General features: G+C 32.4%; 1 protein-coding gene across 2 annotated transcripts in view; it reads left to right on the top strand.

The window, feature by feature from the left end:
* Positions 1-398: 398 nt before the first annotated feature.
* LOC143048013 (organic cation transporter protein-like) overlaps positions 399-22,622 on the top strand; it is a 68,149-nt gene continuing 45,925 nt past the window's right edge. The window contains exons 1-4 of one of the 2 annotated variants that reach the window (XM_076221432.1): positions 399-554; positions 17,731-18,006; positions 20,128-20,311; positions 22,331-22,434. In XM_076221432.1, coding sequence (XP_076077547.1) covers positions 17,852-18,006; positions 20,128-20,311; positions 22,331-22,434 — 443 coding nt within the window. In that variant the 5' untranslated portion in view covers positions 399-554; positions 17,731-17,851. Of the gene's footprint in view, positions 555-17,642; positions 18,007-20,127; positions 20,312-22,330; positions 22,435-22,622 lie in introns of those variants that run through there. The other variant, XM_076221431.1, reaches the window with a different exon arrangement.

The raw sequence follows: 22,622 nt of genomic DNA on the forward strand, positions 1-22,622 counted from the left end.
ACTAATTATGATGTTTTTACGAGACATGACGTAACTGTCCTGGTTCCCGGTAACATGTTATATAGGTGAATGTGTAACATACTGAATATTTCGATCGGGAGCCAGTCTATGACATACATTAGTGGTATGATAATGCTTATATAACAATGACCTATCGACGTTTGCCCTTGATTGTATTACACATACAATTTACTTGTATTTACTACTTCGTATATGATAAATCCTGTTATATCATAGTCACCTCTTGCATATCGTTTTTATGCCAACTATCTGTTACATGTAAGCCGCATCTGTAAGCAAACTTCGTATATGATATCCCTAACCGTGTTAACAACCTATTTATACATTTTTGCCTCTCATTTCTAATTTCTTGTGACACTGACGAATAGCACTTCGTCTTAAGCATGAAGTTTTTCCCGCGATGTTGATTGTTTTTTCTCTATTCCCCTCTTATCTCTTTATCCTAGTTCACTGTTCTAAAGAGCTTTGAAGTACACCAACACTTTTTTTACTCTAGTAGAGTACGCTTTAGGACAACATACAGACAAAGAAAGGTAGGATTTTTGTTTATTTATTTAATTTTTGGTATGACGTTATAAAATACACTACCAATAATTTACCCATACTTTTTTGGTACATTTCTACCCTCGTGCATATCAGTACTGTTAGGAAAGACTGAAAACTTATAATGTTATACTTTCAATGAAATCAGTACTGATTTTGTCAGTACTGTTTTAGTACTGATTTTGACAGTACTGTTTCAGTACTGATTTTGACAGTACTGTTTTAGTACTGATTTTGACAGTACTGTTTCAGTACTGATTTTATCAGTACTGTTTCAGTACTGATTTTGACAGTACGGTTTCAGTACTAATTTTGTCAGTACTGTTTCAGTACTGATTTTGTCAGTACTGTTTCAGTACTGATTTTGTCAGTACTGTTTCAGTACTAATTTTGTCAGTACTGTTTCAGTTCTGATTTTGTCAGTACTGTTTCAGTACTGATGTTGACAGTACTATTTCGGTATTGTTATTTTCAGTACTGTTTCAGTAGATTTGGTGTTGTTAATCTTTTTAACTTGAATGTGTATTGTTTCAAAAAATATTTGGAACTGAAAACTTTTAAACTCGGTAAGTATAGTATGCTATATAATAATTTGTGGCATATTTTGTATCTTTTGTAGATATCTCTGATTAAGTGTTTATCATTAGAGAAGTTTTTACAATGTGCATCTCAGTACAATTGGTATCCAAATATAGGTTTGATAATTCTGTGACAATATTATTATCCTTTTTTAGCTGGTTACGTTTTTCTCTTATACTATACATCACCCTGATGCGCAGAATTTTTTTAGCGACGGAAACATGACCAAGGAAAATTATCAAGCTTACTCTCGTCTATCGAAATACTATTAAAGCGAAGGAGAAAACAACAGAAATGAAGCAAGATAAGCAATTTATCGGATTTTACCCATTAGGAGCACCTGAATTCACTCCCGGTTTTTAATGGAGTTCGTGTTGTCTTTTATGTATTTTTCAAAGTGTTGTTGTAAATGCCCTTTTGTTTTGTGATTCTTTGCTTACTTCTTCAAGTTCTTGATTTTGGTTGTGACTGTCTTTTAGTGTTTATAAAAATAATACGCATTAGGAGCACCTGAATTCACTCCCGGTTTTTAATGCAGTTCGTGTTGTTTTTTTATATGTATTTTTCAATGTGTTGTTGTAAATGCCCTTTCGTTTTGTGATTCTTTGCTTACTTCTTAATTTTGATTGTGACTGTCTTTCAGTGTTTATAAAAATAATACGCACTCGACATCAGGCAGATTTACACTGTGGTTCGAGGCTGATATTTTACAGTATCAATTGTATAATAGCGCATAATTTATATATATATCAAACAAGATTAGAATCTTCAATACTGTTCATTTTTTGGTATTTTGCTATTGCTTAAAATATGTTGTAATTAATGCAGTTATATGTTACTATGTTAGGCAATGCGTTATAATCAACACAAAACAATGTCTCGATTACCTTATTTTTAATCATAACTGGAATTTCTTTTATTTATCATAACCATTTTTTAATATATAATAAAACATTCGATGTCATACCAACATGTGAAGTTTGTGGCAAAAATCTCTGTCATTTTCATGCCCCTTGGTTATTTTATGACCCTTTAAAGCTCATAAATAAAACAATCAAAGAAACAATTAATTTTGCATGTATCATGTTTCATTGCTCTCCCCCTATGCCATCTCTTCTTTGGAATGCTTTGTTGAATGTCAGTTTCCTGGCTCTTTTCCTCAATTCAGTCCCGGATATGATGTGTCTTTTTACATGTACAGTGGTAATTCAAGAGGACACTTTAGTTCTAATATGAGCTCATTATAAGCATCCACCTTTAATGTTTTGGTATTTGTACGAAACTCAGAATTCAATGGTTCATGATTAAAGTTGGGTTTTTTTTCTGATGAGTGCCATATTTTCTAGATACATCATTTTGTTTATAGGTCTTCAATTTTCACATCGAACATTCCCATGTCTGCTCCTGTCTCCATTGCTGTTAATCATTCTGAGGAAAGAAAATGTAATGAATTTATAAATAATAAAATTGAGAATGGATATGGGGAATGTGTCAAAGAGACAACAACCCGACCAAATAAAAAACAACAGCAGAAGGTCACCAACAGGTCTAGGCTACAATAAATTATCTTATGTTAAAACTTTCCTCATTTCTGTGTTATGTAAAAATAAAAAGAATGCACAATTATGAAAGGGAATGGTATGACATCAAAATTTACTTATTACTTTATATACTACCATAAGTCCAGTAATCACTAATGGACTGGACTTCTGATACTACATGTATTTATAATATTATAATCAATCAAAGTTGAAATTTGTTTCTAAATAAAAAAAAAAAGGAAAATATGATAATTTAATTCATCATCATCAAAGTATTGGTGTTTGCCAGTGGCAAGTATTTCATACACGTGTAGCTTTAACCATCGGTCTATTTATGTGCTCTTTATAATAAGATCCGTGAAACAACGACGAAAGACATTTAAATATATACTAACTACTTTATACAAAAGTACATTAATGTTTAATAGATTGAAGTGGAAATTTAATTTAATTGAAAATTTATCGTACATAGTCATATATGTAGCACCTAGCCAGAGATGTTATACATCTATCTATGGTAGCACACTGAAACGTGTCCGAGTCCTCAAAAACGCGTCAATGTGACGTCAATGATTTGATAAACATGTCAAATTGCACTGACAAAACCACTTCTGCTGGACGCCGGTCGAGCAGTACCCTCACAGACATACATTTTGTAAAATGACATTGATAGGCATCACCGGATAATATTAAAACAATAGAATTTACTTACTATTTATAAACGATGATTTAAACTTTACAAAACTTATTAAATGCAATGTTAATGGGTTTTAAATACGCATGACATATTTGCCACTGGACATTAAGTAATCAATAGTTAATTATGTGTTGTAAACTTAGCCTGCAGTTATGCTTGTTATGAATTACCTATGCTGAACAAACTAATGTTTATCAATGACATACAGTAAACGTGGCCAAGCACCGGGAAGAAAATACAATATAAAATGTACATCATGTATTAGTTTTCTAAATTGTGAAGTACCTCTGTCTGAACTTTATAATAATAATAATCATATTGATAAAGAAAATCATAAATTAAAGCGCTTCAAATAAAAATAACTTTTTATTGTGCAATTTTTTTTTTTAAACCAGACCTATAGTCTGTGTCTGCAAGCAGAAGAAAGCGTGCACAGTGTAGCATACCTTGTACATTTGTCTGTACGGATTACTAAACCTTTCCTCCAGATTTTTTTTTGGCACCTGCTTTGACTTTTTTTTCTAATCATTTACAATCCAACCGAACAATACGGGTTCTATCGTATCCCACACCATTAATATTGAATTGCGTTTTTACTTTACAGAGTATCATTGGGGGTATATGAGTTTTGAAATATTCTGGCGTTTTTAACCGGACACATTCTTAAATTATCGGACACGTTTTTGAGATTGTAACAATACAAAAAAGGTTATTGTCTTAAGTCAGGAGTTTGGTATTCAGTAGTTGGTTTTCAAGTTTGAATGGTTTTACACTAGTCACTTTTGGGGTCCTTTACACCTTGCTGTTCGGTGAGAGCGCATGCAGGCACGGTGTTGAAGACCGTACTTTGATCTATAATGGTTTACTTCTACAAATTACGACTTATATGAACAGGAGACTTTTCTCATTGGCAGTTATACCACATCGTCTTATATATTAATACAACACTGAGCCACCCAACCCATCCAGTGACACCAATTACTCGTTTGTGAGGGCTGCCTAGAGTCAAAGGTGGATTTAGGGGGGCAGGGGACCCCCCCCCCCCTTTTGGAAAAAAATTTGGTTGCTTATATAGGGGAATCATTGAAGCGTGACTGGAGCCGGCCCCCTCTTAGGTCAGTCAGTGGGCCCCCACTTATGTAAATTTCTGGATCCGCCTCTGAGAGTGGTTACACCGGGCCAAAAATGCATCGGACTGAAACAACATACTGGTAGTGTGTACACTGACAATCAAATTAAAATTAAAAAAATGTATAAAATATTGTAAAAAATAATTTTTCATTTGAGTGCATTTACGTAACAATAACACAATGTAACCGTAGACATAAATATCATTGTTACACTCCTAAGTATTCTATGTAGTTCCTTAGTCAACCCTAGGTCTGCATTCCGGCGATATAGCCTAAACTTCATTGTAACAATAACTTTTTTACGACTGTTACATTTCAATGTAACCATAGCCAGTACCAAAATAAAATAGAAATTTAAATATTTCACAGACATCTTTATTTACAATATCAAAATAGGAAGACTGTTGAATGATTTTCAGTGGCGTACGCCCCGTCCCCCCTTTGCTCGAACTTTTTTTTTTTTTTTTTTTTTTGTAAAATGATTAATCAGACTAGACTTCGTGAACTTTGCCATTTCCCGAGTATTTCATTTTTATACGACAATTCTTTAGTTATAAAGACATTTTTCGCTGGCCGGTATTTACTGATTGTCAAAGTCATGTGATTTGCTATGGTGGAGTTGACCAGTGCGTTGAAAAAACGGCACTCGGTCATTTTGAAATTCAAATTACAGTAATACACATTGCTTAGGCTGAGGTTGTCATGACAATCAGGAAACCTTCAAAGCGACACAGGATTGAGCAAGAACGTATTGACTTCTATTTCACTATTCCACTAAACAGAAAGTAATGGTAAATACTCTATAGACTATTACACCTTAATGAAAAAAAAGTTCCACAATATTATTTACCTACGAAAACATGTTTAACAAATTGAATAATGATCCCCAGTCAGTATAATCTCTAGAAAGATTTCAAGTCTCAGGTACGAACCATTTGATTTGAGGAGGCAGTCTGAGATATTTGAGAGAAAAAAAAATGACTCTGATTTTAGCCTTAAACAAATTTTTGGCCGTATCTGGATTGAAAACAATAGTCTTGTCCACTTTTTTGCTATTAAAAACTAAAATTTCCAACAAAAATATTTAGCATGAAATGAACATGATGAATAAAAACGGGCGTATTTTTTTGTGGCCGGGGTTTGCATGTCTGACTGGAATGTCTGTTTTGCCGGACTTATATATATTGAATACTTTTTTCAAGACCAGACTGCATGCAACCTGCCTACTGGGTGTGACTTTTATGTCTCCATTTGTTGACCGTCATTCATAACTTCGTTGTCATTTCAGACACTTTCGTAGTCTTTGGTGGATTTGGAACCCCTTACTTCGGTTCCCTAAGTTATGTTGGGTGAAACATATCAATCAAACATTTTGATAAAAACTGCTTGTTTGTCTTTTTTAACTCGTGTCGGTCGTATTGTAAATTTCATCTAATTTACATGTCTATTTTTTACTGACAAGTCCTACATCAAATATATCAGTACATAGCTTTGGATCAATACTATCATTTTATGATAGACAATTAATAGGGAAAATACAGCATAAAAAATGTCCAACCCTTACACTTTACAGCAACTATAAAATATGCATGCCCCAAGCCAGGAACCGTTTAAATAGTGCATATAACACTTATTTTATGTTTTTTTTTAGCCCAAAAAAGGTCCCAAAAAATTTCCGACTCGCTCCGCTCGACAAAATTTAATATCTTCGCCCCCCTTTCAAAAATCCGGGATCCGCCCCTGATTTTTACCACATCAAATGCACAATGAGCAAACCCATATATCGCGTTGCCCAGATCGCATAGTATGCTAAAAAATATTTAAAAAACCCAGAAGTAACAGAAATGTTGTTGTTAAATCTTTTCAAACGAGATCACTTATATATAAAAATATACATATATGCAGCAACAACTGAACAGCAACAAACACAGCAGTCAATGTGGCGAGATGAAATAATTTTGTAGGCACCTAGGACTTATATATTAAAATGTTTCCCAAATTAAATGAAGCATTGGGCCCTATAAAAAAATCCTGTCAAAAGAGGAAACACATTTTTAAAAGGGGGTTCCAAATCTGGAGATAGGGTTTCCAAATAGATTTCCCTTTTCAAATTTATGCATTTATCGTTAAAAAAGGGTCCAACCTTCGGACCCCTCCCCCTTCTTGCGCCGAGGGATGTACCGCACCTCCCTTTATCCAATCATATATTTAGAAAGTCATGCTGATCATTTCACAAATATCAATTTGACAAATATTAATACTATAATCTATTTAATAAGGTTTGGCAAAGAAGTAATAATATGTATATATCCAAAACAACCCGCGATTTTATACCTATTTTGACATTTACAGAAAGTTCTGTAACCAGAGGCGGATCCACCCATTGTTTTAAAAGAGGGTTCCAAACACAGGCACTTGTTTCTAACCATACGAAGGTCGACTATCCATAGTCGACCTTCGTATGAATAGAAACAAGTGCCTTTTGTTCCAAACACTCGGGATAAAAGGAAAACTGAGGGGGGTTCCAACTCAGTCGCCTAAAGATTTCATAATTATAGCGAAAAAATGGGGGAAATAAAATATTTTAAGTAGTATTATATAGAATAATGCATTGAACGTCCAAAATAATTTGGTGTTCCCACCCCCGGAACCCCAGGGGTCCGCCACTGTGTAACGCGTATTCTGCTTTTTTAACTAACGTAATATTTTTGAATTAGCTATGCTACACTTTTCTCAGTTTTAAAATATTCAATTTACTACTATACCTTGATCTACCTTCAATCCCATTGTGGTATTCAATCCAGAAGAAGTTTGAACTGTTGAACTGTTGAAATGTCAGTGCGAGTGCAAAAATAACGTTTGTAAACAATGAATGACGTCATGTGTAAATCCAATCACATAAACGTTTTACAATAGGCAATTGTATGTTTCATATTGACGCGCTTTTGTGATTACGATAATAACATCAACGGCAAAATTTGAGACAAAATGCAGTAGATCAGCCGGGAAGGATAGGATACAGAAATACAGCAGAGAAAATATCGGTTTACCAGCCACTTGCAGAAATTCTTAAAGTTACAGAAAGAGACGATTGTTACGACAAGTCAGAGATGGCGGATCCTTTTCGAATCATCTACGGATTGCTATTGTTCATGTATGTTTTACAAGTCAAATGTAAATGTCTTCTTCCATCACAAGTTTTATTCCGTGAGCATCCTGTCAGATCATATATTTTGCCGGAATCAACATTCTGTATACTGTGTCAACAGAATACAGAATGTTGATTCTGTATTCTGTTCACACAACATTCTATATTCTGTTGACATTTATACAGAAACAATGTCTTTCCCTTCAAGAATCTAGTTCAAATTTATGTGGTTCATAAGGGAACAGAACATTTGATTAACATATATATATATATATATATATATATTTTATAAAAAAAAAAGATGCCGTATTATTGCCAACGACACAACAACAACAGCAACAACATATATTTTATTTGCCAATCATGGCACCCAAAATGAGCGGAATAATCACAACTCTCCACAACAGATCAGATGACCAGAAATTAACAAATATAGGTCACCATACGGCCATCAATAATGAGCAAAGCCATATCGCATAGTCAGCTAAAAAAGGCACCAAAATGACAAATGTCAAGGAATTCAAACAAGAAAACTAACGTTCTTATTCATGTACAAAAATGAACGAACAATGAATATGTAACACACCAACAAACAACAACCACTCAATTACAGGCTCCTGACTTCGGACAGGAACATATACAGAATGTGGTGAGGTTAAACATGCTAGGGTCTTCCCCCTAAACCTGGAACAGAGTTGTGACAGTACTACATAACAACAAACTATAAAAATCAGTTGAAAAAGGCTTATTTAACTTTAAATAACATGAATGCAAATACATCTCAGTAACAAAAACATAATGGACGTTACCGTTACTCAACAAAAAAGTCACTAAACACAGATCTGAGACTACTTGGAGTTACTGACAGCTAGTTCAAAGCCACTAACAACTAATAACAAAAATCATGCATCTAACTTCAAAGACTTGGTTCATAGTTTTTTTTATACTTCTGTTGATTATATTTAATCTTAGTTTTTTTCCTTCTGTAAAAAAGAGATTAAATAACAGACGCAATGTTCAACAAATTTGTTTAAAGATGGCAAATCTGTGTTACATTCGTTTAATGTATAATAATACACACAAACTAAAGAGACAGAAAGACAAAGTTTGCCTCCAACGACAAGCAAGAATAAACCAAGAAACAGAAAACAGAAAATTTTCCAATGTCCTATTTGGCTGGCTTTCATATTATTCCCATTGTTGTTATAAAGTAGACAGAAGCAATGAAGAATCGATAATAGTGTGGTGCTTGAATATGAAGAAAAGAGAATAACAGGCAAAATTAATAATAAAAAGTGAAAAACGATATATAGAATATTACAGAATACAGAAATGAAGAAACCACTTCCAGACCAGACCCTTTTATAAGTTGCACATTTTTTTTTTTTTTTGCCTTTTAAATCTTTCTGTTCGGACACCATATTGGTCCGACACCCCAATAGCCTGACGCCCTATTAGTCCGACGACCCATTGGACCGACACACGAATACTAGTAATCCGACACATAATTATTGAGCAATACTTTGTATATAGATATAGGAAGATGTGGTGTGAGTGCCAATGAGACAACTCTCCATACAAATAACAATTTAAAAAGTAAACCATTATAGGTTAAAGTACGGCCTTCAACACGGAGCCTTAGCTCACACCGAACAACAAGCTATAAAGGGCCCCAAAATTACTAGTGTAAAACCATTCAAACGGGAAAACCAACGGTCTAATCTATATAAACAAAACGAGAAACGAGAAACACGTATATATTACATAAACAAACGACAACTACTGTACATCAGATTCCTGACTTAGGACAGGTACAAACATTTGCAGCGGGATTAAACGTTTTAATGGATCCAAACCTTCTCCCTTTTTCTGAAACAATAGCATAACATCACAACAAAGAAAAACATACGATAAAATATCAATTGGCAGACTTAACTCAATCAAAAAACGTATGATTAAACAATGAACGAATAAATTTGATCTGCGATATCTGAATACAAATGCACAGTTAATTAAATATTAGAGACAAACATTCAAGACCAAAAAGCTAACAAACAAATTCAAAAACAGGACATGACTGAGAAATATTTAACCAATCAATGTTCACTTTAGAAAAAAACCGGTTTTTTTATAATCTTGAAGTTTATACAAATGTTGTAAGAATAAGTGAAGATATTACAAATAATCAAAGCTGGTGTACAGACAAGATCCGTATAAATAAAAAATGACAAAAAAGCATTATAAACAGTATCAACAGGTCGAATTAACAAGAAAATACGATTTGAGAGTACTCGCAGTTACTGACAGCTAGTTAAAAGCCAAAACCAATTAATAATAAAAAATCATGCATCAGAGACTAAAATCGACTAAAACACATCACAGGGATTTAGTATTTTAACGTCATTAATAGTCAAAGAAGACATGACTTGTGCAATGCCAAAAATAAATGTATCGACAGGTAGTAGTATAGTGAAGAGCGACTTCTATAGAAATAAAAGTTAACGTGTCTGTGTCTCTATACATCTCGCCTCAAAAGATAATGAAATTTAGTTATGTTTTAATTTGCTAGTGACAATATCAATATTAGTGCCAATGTGAACTATATTCAGAGATCTTATTACAATATCGGTACGATAACCCTTACTTATAAGTTTGTTTAAAGGTTCGATGAGTTTACAAGGATCACATAGTGATTTCCTCGCTTTAAGTACAATATTACCATAAAATTTAGGATGTGAAATACCATTTTTAATAAGCTTTCTACAGGTATAGCCAAACTTACTAATCAAATCTTTGTATCTATGAAAGAATTTAGTAAAAGTTTTAAGTAATTTATGGTATCGAAATCCCTGACACAACAATTTACCAGTGATGCATTGATTACGTTCGTTAAAATCTATGACATCAGAACACACACGGGCAAACCGAACGAGTTGCGATATATAAACACCGTATGATGGAGCCAAAGGCACATCGCCGTCTAAAAAAGGAAAATTAACAATAGGAAATGAAAAATCGTCTCTTTTGTCGTAAATTTTAGTGTGAAGTTTCCTGTTTGAAATTGAAATGTCTAAATCTAGAAAAGAATAATATTTATATTTTAAGAGGATAATCCCCATAGTTTAAAATTATCCTACTGAGATTCCTTAAAATAATAACATATTAGAGTACATGTATTAAAAATTTGCTTAATGTCTAGTGGCAAATATTACATGCATGTTCAAAACAATTGTTAAATAAGTACAATAGGTTAGTCCTGTAAAAGATGTCATCTGGGGTGAAAGAAGGTCAATGAAACTTGGACTGCCACTGGACAACGAAAGCATATTGAAGGTGGACAGGAATTTGCCCTGCTGCATATTCAGACAAAAGGCCACCGACTGCTTCTCAAAGAGTTGTTGCAATAGTTATTAACCTGCAGAGATCATGGCACTCTCTTTTTATACATGCTACATGAGGCATCCGGTTAAAGGTGACCAATCTTACATTTTTTGAAAATTAAACATCCCGCACAATTTTACTACCAATGGTTTTACTGTATCACATAAACATTATCCGTTGTGATGACTGACTTGCACTTCTGGTGACATTTTCTTAGTGAGAATGTGTTCACATATGGAACATATCTTGTCCTTATGTCCCACGTAAGTGTCATCAATAACTCCTGAACCACTTTACAGAATTTTGTAAATCATCGATACAATCTTTATCTCATGATGTATTTTTTCAAAGGACAATTTACAAAGTGTTACGTCCATAATTAATACCATAACATGCATGTTGGGAAAAACAACTTCTTATAAATGCATGCAAAGTATTTGATGCAGCATGATCTATTGTTATAGGTATCTAAAAATGGATCCCACCAGAACACAAAGACTAAGTCTATGAGGAAAATAAAGTTTTAGATCAACGACTAAAAATTGTCATGAACAGATAAAATATGAGATAGAGATAGAACTGGTATGAAAGGTGACAGTAGAACATTGAAATAATTTGAAAGGTAGGTATATATATAGTTTTACACTCAATTATGATTTTTTTAAAGTAAGTATTTGCAGTTATTCCTATAATTTTATTATATATTTTTTTAATATCATGAAATGTTGTAGTGTGTTCATATGACAACAAACCAACAACGAGCAAGTTCAAAAAAATAAAGAGTAGAAATACAATTCTTCAACAATTGAAAGATATCATTAAAGTTAACAAAGAAGTCTACGGGAAGTACATATCCGTACACACAACTTCTCATTTAAATGTTTCACAGATTGCATTGATATTGTGCTCGAATAATCAGATTATATTAATACATATGTGTTTTGTTGCCGATCCAAAGATATCAGAGTGTTACAGCAGGACATAGTTGAACTTAGGAACCTAAAGGAAATATAAACAAAGATCTCCTTCTCTGTAACCGAATAACAGATTTAAAAGATAGTAATTTATTATAATGAGAATTTCCACTGGTACTAATAATGAAAAAATTCACAAAAAGAATACTTTTGTTTAATTTTTAAACTATTGCATATGTATAAAATGATAAAAAGTTGTAGGATTGTCACTGAGACAACTATCCACCAAATTTGAGACGATGTGAATGTGAACAATAATATACAACTGTACAGACTTCAACAATGAGAAAAGCCATACTGATTGTCGGCTACAAAAGACCATGACATAAACAATATATGAAACAATTTAATTCAGAAAAATTAACGACCTAATTTATAACAAAACAAATAAAAAATATTAAAAGTGCAGCCCGTATTGAAAACATGGACATTTGCCATGAACCCAGACTTGGGACGCTAAAATTCTTCTCCAAATCGTATAAGATCAGGCCCTGAAGTCATACAAAATTTTCTCAGTGCCCGGAGAAAAAAAAATCGTGGTCGAAAATTGAAATCCAGCATTTTGATTGGTTGATTTGTTGATTTTGGAGTTTGAGTATATAACTGACTCGAAAGTTTAATGACTTCAAGGACAGTTTTCAAGTAGGTAAATCAAACATTGTTCCATTTTTTTTTCTTTCATTTTTCTCCCTGTATAATATAAACCTTGTATAATTAACGTTATACCACCTTTAGCAATGCATGTACACTGATTCACATTATGTCATGGTTGACCTATGTTTAATCTTATTATTGGACTTTAACAAAATGATAAATGTTATAATCCACTTTTTCCTTTCCAGAAACAAGTTGGCAAAGATATATATCACATGCATAGGAAGAGCAGTGGAAAATAACATTGAAGCAGAATTATGAAACAGTTATTTTAAAAAAACATTAAATTGAGAGAGAGAAAAACACATTTTTTTACTTTTTAATGCTGTTCATTCTTAAGATTACTGTTTATTGTATTTCGATGGAAGTTATTGCAGTTGATAAGAAGATAGAACAAAAATTTGAGTTCGTCAGCTTGTTTTATTCAGTCAATAAAAATTAATTTTGAAAAGCAAACCATATATGTTCAAAAATCAAAAAGGTTAATTATGTACCAAATGGCCTCCGTCAGACATTAATCAGTCTGTTGGAAATCTTTCTTTAAATTTTTATGCTTATTTTACAAAATGTACCTTTGTTTGTATGTCTGTAAGATTCAAATCAATCAGAGATTTCTGAGAAACTACAAACCAAGAGTTTCTGAAAGTCATCAGTCCTCATGTGAACATGCTATACTGAGTAATGTAGTTCTTACCCTTTCAACTCCCCGTTAACGGGATGCCTAAATATTTTAACACCAAATTTCATATATTGTTTTCGTAAAATACGCTTTGCAGTTTTATAGGAAAGAGTACAAGAGTTATGCATACATGTATCTAAGTTACTATTCACAATACACTCATTACAAGTGAATGAAATTGCAGCATGATTAATGTATACAAAAAAAAAAGAAATCTGTCAATAAATGTATTTAACCATTAAAAATCTTACAATGAACATATGATTGGAAATTTATTTATGAGAAGTTAGACTAAAAAAAGTGGTCGTATTCTGAATATTCGCTCAGCTCACAGTAAAAGGAGAAAAACATACACTGTTCAGTCTGAAGGTACCTGTTCATGTAGGGGGACATGTCTTATAGCAGATTCTCTCCTTGTGGTGAACTAGCATGTTAAAAAGGAGCTAAGTGTATTATTGGTCTAGTTCTGTACAAAATATGTTAATTACATTGTATTTATATCTGAGTATCATGTCCTGTTCCTGCACTTAGTTGCCACTGGATCACATAACATCAATCCATCCACCCATCTTCTCAAAAGTAATATATCGAGTTCCAATGTTCAATATGTTCTGATTTGACTCAAGCAAGATATAAATACATGTAATATGGTATTGTCAAATAGAAGTATTAATGAGTATTAAAAACATAAACCTTGTAGACCACACAAGATGCAATTCTGACAATAAATGTGACATAAAGCCAGAATATTTAAAAAAAAAAAAGAAGAGCTAAAGTAACTGTCGAAGAGCTGGATCTAAAGCTGAACCACTTCAGGACAACAAAAATCAGAGAAATAAAAAAAAAACCATAACGAAAACATTAACATGTCACGATATAGAAAAAGAATGGAAATGGGGTAAGTGTCAAAGAGAACAATTAACCCACCCCAAATATACAAAACAACTAGGCATCACTATACAGATACAGTCTAATTTAAAAAGTGTTATAATGAAACAGTACTGAAGAAATTAGTAACGAAACACTACTAACTAAATCAGTACTGAATCATTACTGACGAAATCAGTACTGTCAAAAACAGTACTGTCAACATCAGTACTGAAACAGTACTGACAAAATCAGTACTAAAACAGTACAGTCAAAATCAGTACTGAAACCGTACTGTCAAAATCAGTACTAAAACAGTACTGTCAAAATCAGTACTGAAACAGTACTGTCAAAATCAGTACTGAAACAGTACTGACAAAATCAGTACTGAAACAGTACTGTCAAAATCAGTACTAAAACAGTACTGTCAAAATCAGTACTGAAACAGTACTGACAAAATCAGTACTGATTTCATTGAAAGTATAACATTATAAGTTTTCAGTCTTTCCTTACAGTACTGATATGCACGAGGGTAGAAATGTACCAAAAAAGTATGGGTAAATTATTGGTAGTGTATAAGTACACACATTAATATTTTCGATTGTTGAATTGAATTTTCAACAACCATTCTAGATTGACGTTGGCGGTTCCTAAGATTTTACATAAGGGTGGCCCACTGACTGCCTTAGACGGAGGCCTGCTCCAGTCATACATCAGTGATTCCCTATACTTGGTAATCAACCTTTTTTTGTTAACAAATGTGTAGGGGGAGGGCACCCTTTCCCTCTAAAATCCATCTCTGATAAATAGAGACTCTCTGAGAAATCAGTAAAATAAGAGGCAGAATGATGAAAATTGTAAAATTGTTCAAATATCAACACTTCATATAAAGAAGAATACGGAAAGCAAGATATATACATGGGGATTGAAATATAAGTAACTTTTGGACCTCGATATTTGTATTCATATGCATGTAACGGAAAATTGGCATGTCGAAAATGGAGGGATCCGGTTTTGGATATGTTGTGTATAACATAAGGACCCTTATTGTCTTAATGCAGAACCTGTTTTTTTTCCGTTTTAAAGTTCTAAATTCACACATTTTTGAAAAGCAAGAAGGGCATAAACCCAGAATACCGTATGTTGTTGAAAATAAACCTGTAGTGTTATCGTTTACTTTTCTATGGGAACGTTTCCAAACAGGTAATTAAACCGTTTTCGATATCAAAACCCATTTAGTACTAGTATACCTAGTTGCATTCATCTAACGAACCAAGTTGTAGTGGAATACAAATACTTCACATATCACTCACTTTCAATTAATCCGGTTATTAATAACATTATGATAATTGTTAGGATGTATAAATACTAATGGCAACTGAATCGAACCTGATTTGCCGTCAAAGTTATGTCGACATCTCTGTTATAATATCTTACTATTTTCGATCTATGAGTTTGACTGTTACTCTGGTATCTTTCACCCCTCTTTTACTAACATATATGTTAGGTTAAGTAGTTAGGATTTTGAGGGTTATGTATTTTCTTCAGGTGATAAAATTGGTCTACTGGTGAACTAGTTAATAAGATAACGATTCCTTCACCTGTTTGAGACAGAAATGTTTACAATATCGTTCAAAATTTATAATGCCATTTAAATTATTAAAATTTTAAAGACTTTAGATGACAGAAAATGGGACAACTGAGGGGTTGACGAATTATATGACAGTATTTTGGATAAACTCGACTAATTTGCATTGCGGCGATATTGCATTAAGGGACGATCAGTATATTCTTAAGAGTGCAGCAGAATTTTGAAGATGAAAATAAAAAAAACTTAGCCGATTAAGAACTGAAAATGAATACTGGTAACTTTGGACATGATAGGATGAAACTGCATATTGTGCAAAACGAAATACTAGAAGCAAACGAGTACCAACATGAACAAAAATGTTCTCGCATCAAAGCAGCGAAAACTTAAAAAAAAAAATGCATACGTACTGAAAACAGATCTCTATGGAAACAAAGTATAAAAAAGACCTCCCGTCAACTGGGAATGTACTTTGCAAGATATTTACATAAAATACTTATTATAAAAGTTCGAGGAAAGGGTGTTAGAGAGGATGTTCAACGCATGATCATTTTGATTCCTTGCGCCGCATTATCATTCTTGTCAAGGGCAACTGCATTCATATATTTTACTTGCTTTATTATGTTTAATATTTTGTGTTTATTTTTAAAAGTCAAAGAACAGGTGCATATGCCCTGCTAAGTGACATTTGAGGACGAAAACAGATCGTATGCATATTCAAAACAGGATACTTTGATTTTAAAAAGAAAATTGTTCCATGTATATAAATGTAAATATTGAGGTGCGAAAAGTGATCAATCTTGCAACCTTCGTGTATATATTTTTCTTTCAAAGCAATGTGCACAATTAAATGAAAAATGAAACAAATTCAATGAAACGTTCTGTCTTCTATAATTTCATAATTTATCTTGCTTTTCTTTGTCTCTCTATAAACCTAGAACGGATGTATAAAATATATAAAAGTACAATCGAAATATTTGTTTTTGAACTCCACAATTTCAAACAAAGAACAAATTAATAAACAGAAATAATCGCTGTATTGCATACTTCTAGTATTCTGTTCAAACATGTTGTGCTGCTCAGTAATTTTGACACTGTATAGTTTTGTGTATTTTTCACGTTTCTCGTTAATGCGAAAACTACTTAGTATAGTAGTATCTTAACTTTATTTTTCTAGCATTAGAAGGCAACTGGTAGTCAATAAAAGGACGTATAAAATATAAGTAAAATGCACTGTGGTGGCAACTAATTTTAGGACATACATGTATAATATAAATCTATTTATAAAGTAATCTACGACAAAATCGCTATACCGGTCATTTTCCAGTAACATTTTCAAAATAATGGCAATATGCCACTTCCCCTGACATATAAACAGGAGCACGGTCACCGAAACCTGAAAGTCTTAGATAATTATACTAGTATTTATCTTATCATAAACCGATGGTCTTCTATAAACACAGTGAATGACTTCTATTGTTTGTAGTGTTGATAAAACATAAAATTTCCAACGACAGTTTAAAAGTACATTTTAATTCTTCCACAATTTTTTTCGTTATCGAGAAATTTTGTTTATTATGAAGAATTATTAAAACCGTTTAACTTACTTTGCTTTAACGTTTTATGCATTTAAAACTTGTTTTATGATCAGTGTAGTAAATTTGAAGGATCTGCAAACATTTATTTTAGAACTTAATGTTTAAATTCAATAGCCTTTCAAAATTCATAATAATGAAACTATCCTATATCTACATACAGGTCATTATACTAAAGTTATCTTTGCATTTCCTGTGAGACATTTTGATAGTATTGACCAAACTCTTATGGTCAAAGATAAGATAAACCAGGTCAAAATCCTTGAGTATACATCTTCAGACAGTCTTATTATACAATATTTAAAGAAGGAAAATTATCCATTTTTAGTGAAGGTTTGTTTCATGCGCCATAACTTCACATCTGGGACTGTAATAAAGTAGCTGGATTACACGTGAGAAGTTCTCCCAAAGAAAGATTTCACCAAAACGATTGTGACTATTATAGAAGAACAAAATGAAACAAAAGTTGAAGTTTGACGATGTCATTGAACTACTTGGTGGTTTTGGGATGTACCAGAAACGTTTATATTTACTGGTAGTGATACCAGCAATGTGGTGTGCTATCATGACTATCATAACAGTGTTTACAGTTGGAGAACAGGATCATAGGTATATATATATTTTAACTGTATGCTAACAAACCGGGTATGATTTATGTCATTTTTTCTTTAGGTGAACTTGTTTATTGGTATATACTCTTTTTTTTACTGCATGTAGACGAGCAGTTTCAATGGAATACAGTTTTTTTTATAGTTTGCAAACATGATTGTTTTTACTGTAAAGGCGAATGTGATCATGGGTATACATTCGTTTTAACTGTAGGCAAACAGCTAGGATCATATTATAACAGATTCTTTTTAATATATGGGCGAACTTGATCATATGTTCTGTTGGTTTTTTTCCCACTTTAGGCGAAGGGAATTACACATATAAATAGGAATATATTAATTGTTGCTATAGACACTTTCAGGCTAATATGATTATATAGGTATACTAGTTATTTTGTTCTATAGATGTACATGGTTTGGCCTGTATTAGACAACTTCCTTTGAAATACACATACTTTATCAAACCCTCAATTCTGTCAAGGGATTACCACCTTCAAGTACTTTGCATAAGCTAGATCGTCAAACAGGTTATACAAAAAAGTTGACATTATAATGTTTATGACAGAATTTGTTCGTTCGACAGATCGAGACAGATTGGGCGAAAGATGTTTATTTATATGTACCTATTAAGACTTGTCACAGTAAATTCAGAAACTTTGAATTACTTGTGTAAGCGTAGTGAAGGATGGAAATAGAAAACATGAACGTTGGGTTCGAGGAATAAGTTATCAATGTAACTTTTAAGTTATTTTCATAACATTTCAAATGTATGGCTTTTTATAAATTCAAACAACATTGGTTTTGGCTATTTCTTTTCAGTTTTAATTTTAACATGGAAGACATAAAATAAAAATCAACTAACCGTACACTTTCATATTAAGACCCAAGTTGAAGAAAATATCAATCTTTCCTTAATTGGCGTTTTTTATTCTTAATTCATGTAAAACAAAAATGATAGATTGTAAATTATGTATAATTATTATTCGTCCAAGAAACACTAACAGATGTGAATTAAAATTATCAATTGACACTATTACGTAATGGAGACGCATGTATTGTTGCCTTTTAAAGTATATCAAACATTCTTTTTAGAAATGTGCAAAAATATCTAGCTGAAATTATTAATCATAACAATATTTAACAGTAGTATAGCAATTTCCTAGCGTGAGAAAAAAAAAAGCGGCATAACTCAATAATAACTTGGTATAATATGTATATAAGGAGAAAAAGATGATTGGATCATTCTCTCAAAATTAAATGAAAATTTAGGGTTGAATGTTAACTTTCTTGCCGCTGACTATAAAGAAAGTTTTGATAAACCATCATGTGCGAATTGTAAAAATATTTTTAAAACTCTAACCCTGTACATCCTCATAAATATGAAGGGCGTTTACAAAATAGATAACAAGGGACCAACAGTATACACAGTAAAGAATAAAAAATATGTCACAAAAAAAAACCCCAAACATTAGAGAATAATGGTGATCAAAATATAAAGAATAGAATATAATGGACAAAAATAATCAAAGAATAGAGAAACACAGAATAAATGATAAACGGATACAGGAATGAAGATTAACCATCCAGACCCTCATAATTTCTTCAAAAATGCTGAACATATGGTTTGATGTTTTCTACAAATAGAAACTCTGAAATGCTTTAAAATGTTAAAATCAATGGAATATTTCAAAATGAAGCTAATTTTTTAGCCTTTTATATTTTTACGTTTCAGCATCTTGTGAAGTTTTCAATCTATAGGTTTACGAAACGTGCTCATTCTTGCAATTAGACAGATAATACAAAAAGATGTGGTATGATTGCCAATGATAAGATAACTCTCCACAAGAGACCAAATGACACAGAGATTAACAACTTTAAGTCACCGAATGTTTATTTTCAAAATCTTAAATTAGTGTGGAATATTCTGTTTAGTACTTAAGGAATATCTCAAGTATTTTACTTAAGCATGTATATCAAAATATTTACTGACTTTACTAACTATCAGACTACCCCATTTCTAAGAAAGCATATTAACACCGAAAGACTTTTAACTGATTCGGAAGGAGTATCAATGTTAACATTTGTAAGGTTAATTACACTCTATACTTTCCTTTCTCGTCAGATGCAAAATTCTAGGCCTGGCAAACGATTCTTATAAGCATCATGATGAATACACCAACAATTCTGCACCAAAGCTATTCGATGAGGAATGTTCAATAGTTGTAAACATTACAGGAAATGTAACAAAGAAATGTGACAGTTGGGTATACGACACATCTGTTTTTACGTCTACATTAGTATCAGAGGTGGGTATTATAATACAATAAATATAAAGATAAGAAGATGTGGTATGATTACCAATGAGACAACTCTTCACAAGAGATCAAATGACACAGAAATTAACAGTTATAGGTCACCGTACAGTCTTATACAAATCCAGTATTGAAGAATTTCAAATTTGGAAAATAGTTGCCAAAATTTATTGTGTCTAGCTAGCCAAAAATACATAAATATGATGATAAGGCATCACAAAATATACTGGACAGCACATCATCAGCCACCAATATCCAACTCTCTAAACCTATGACAGACATAAAAACAACGACTAACAAAACAGAACAACACACGATCTGGATAACCTGACTTGGTACAGACACATCACATGGTAAGGGAAAACATTGAGTGCACACAAGCACCCATATCTGGCCTGTATATCGCAAAGTTAACACACAATAATTACATGACATGTATGTTTCTTATAATAGGTTATTTTGATTGGCTTACAGCAATCTCGCGCCACTCGGAAATGAACCTTCATTTCCAAATGAAATGTTTTATTCATGATGACACGAACTTCCACAATAAAGTGCACAAGCAGTTAAAAGAAAAACTTGATAGAAGTCGTGTTTTAATGTAATTGTGCCAAATTGAATGCAAAGATACATGCAGGAATCGACATATTGTGGATCCATGAATGTGCATAGTTTTTATACGCCCGTCAAAATTTTGACGGGACGTATTATGGTATACAAATGTCCGGTGTCCTTCCGTCCGTCTGTCCGTCTGTCCGGCGTAAACATGTCGCTCCGTAACTTGAGAACGTCTTATCCAAATTTCATGAAACTGAATATAGTTGTTTCTTATGATGGTCAAATGATCTGTATACTTTTTGGTGAAAATAAGATTTAAACTTTTTGAGTTAGGCACTTTGTAACTAAAACAGGGGTGTGTTTTTTTTCACATGTCGCACCGTATCTCAAAAACGTTTCTTGATTATTGCTTAAAACTTTACACACTTCTTAGTTATATTAATCTTAATATCTGTATACTTTTTGGTGATGATTCAAAATTTCATTTTTGAGTTTTTGAGTATTTTGTAAAAAAGGGGGAGGGTTTTTTTACATGTTGCGCTGTATCTCAAAAACGATTTATGATTATTGCTTAAAACTTTACACACTTCTTTGTTATATTAATCTAAAGATCTGTATACTTTTTGGTGATGATTCAAAATTTAATTTTTGAGTTATTGAGTATTTTGTAAAAAAGGGGGAGGGTTTTTTTACATGTCGTGCCGTATCTCAAAAACGATTTATGATTATTGCTTAAAACTTTACACACTTCTTTGTTATATTAATCTAAAGATCTGTATACTTTTTGGTGATGACTCAAAATTTAATTTTTGAGTTATTGAGTATTTTGTAAAAAAGGGGAGGTTTTTTTTTTACATGTCGCGCCGTATCTCAAAAACAATTTATGATTATTGCTTGAAACTGTACACACTTCTTTGTTATACTAATTTAAAGATCTGTATACTTTTTGGTTTGATTCAAAATTTTATTTTAGTGATATTTGTAAAAAAAAAAAAACAGGGTGGGGGGGTTTCACATGTCCCGCCGTGTCTCAAAAACAATAAATTGTTATTGCTTACAACTTCCTCCGAAACTATTTATGATTATTGCATAAAACTTCCACACAAGACGTCGGGCGTATCATGCGCTCATGGCGCAGCTGTTTATTATGTATATAACAATAATTTTTAAAGCCAACTTGTTCAGTAATCATTAACTAAGAAAGACATTATATGAAATGGAAGTTTAGTTTCTGTAAAATTGACACAGACATTGTGTATACATCCAGACACTTTATCGTTGAACTAATTAAAAACTCAAACTAGTAAACCGTCAAATAAATTAAATGTAGCTACCAACAGGACAAACACTAACTGAACAACGTTGTCAAACTTAATATCAAATAAAAAAGATATCCTAGTGCTAACAATTTAAGTGAAGCAAATATATCAATTTAATGATTTATATGCTTCACAGTTCGACCTTGTATGTGACAGAAAAATACTCCAGTCGCATGCTAGCATGGGGATATTTGCTGGAGCATTAGTAGGATCTGCTCTATTTGGTACTATTGGCGACATGTGAGTATACATTTTTTAACAGGAACACATTACCTGAACATGCTTTGAATGTGTAATGCCATGTACGAATGACTTTATTTACCATGCAACCATATTCTTTTTTCTTTCTTTGTTTTGAATTAAACCAACATTTACAACAATATTTTCTAAAACTGAGTATTTTATGGATTTTTCGAATCAGTCAGACC

This window comes from Mytilus galloprovincialis, chromosome 10 (genome assembly GCF_965363235.1).
Source record: "Mytilus galloprovincialis chromosome 10, xbMytGall1.hap1.1, whole genome shotgun sequence".
NCBI lineage: Eukaryota > Metazoa > Mollusca > Bivalvia > Mytilida > Mytilidae > Mytilus > Mytilus galloprovincialis.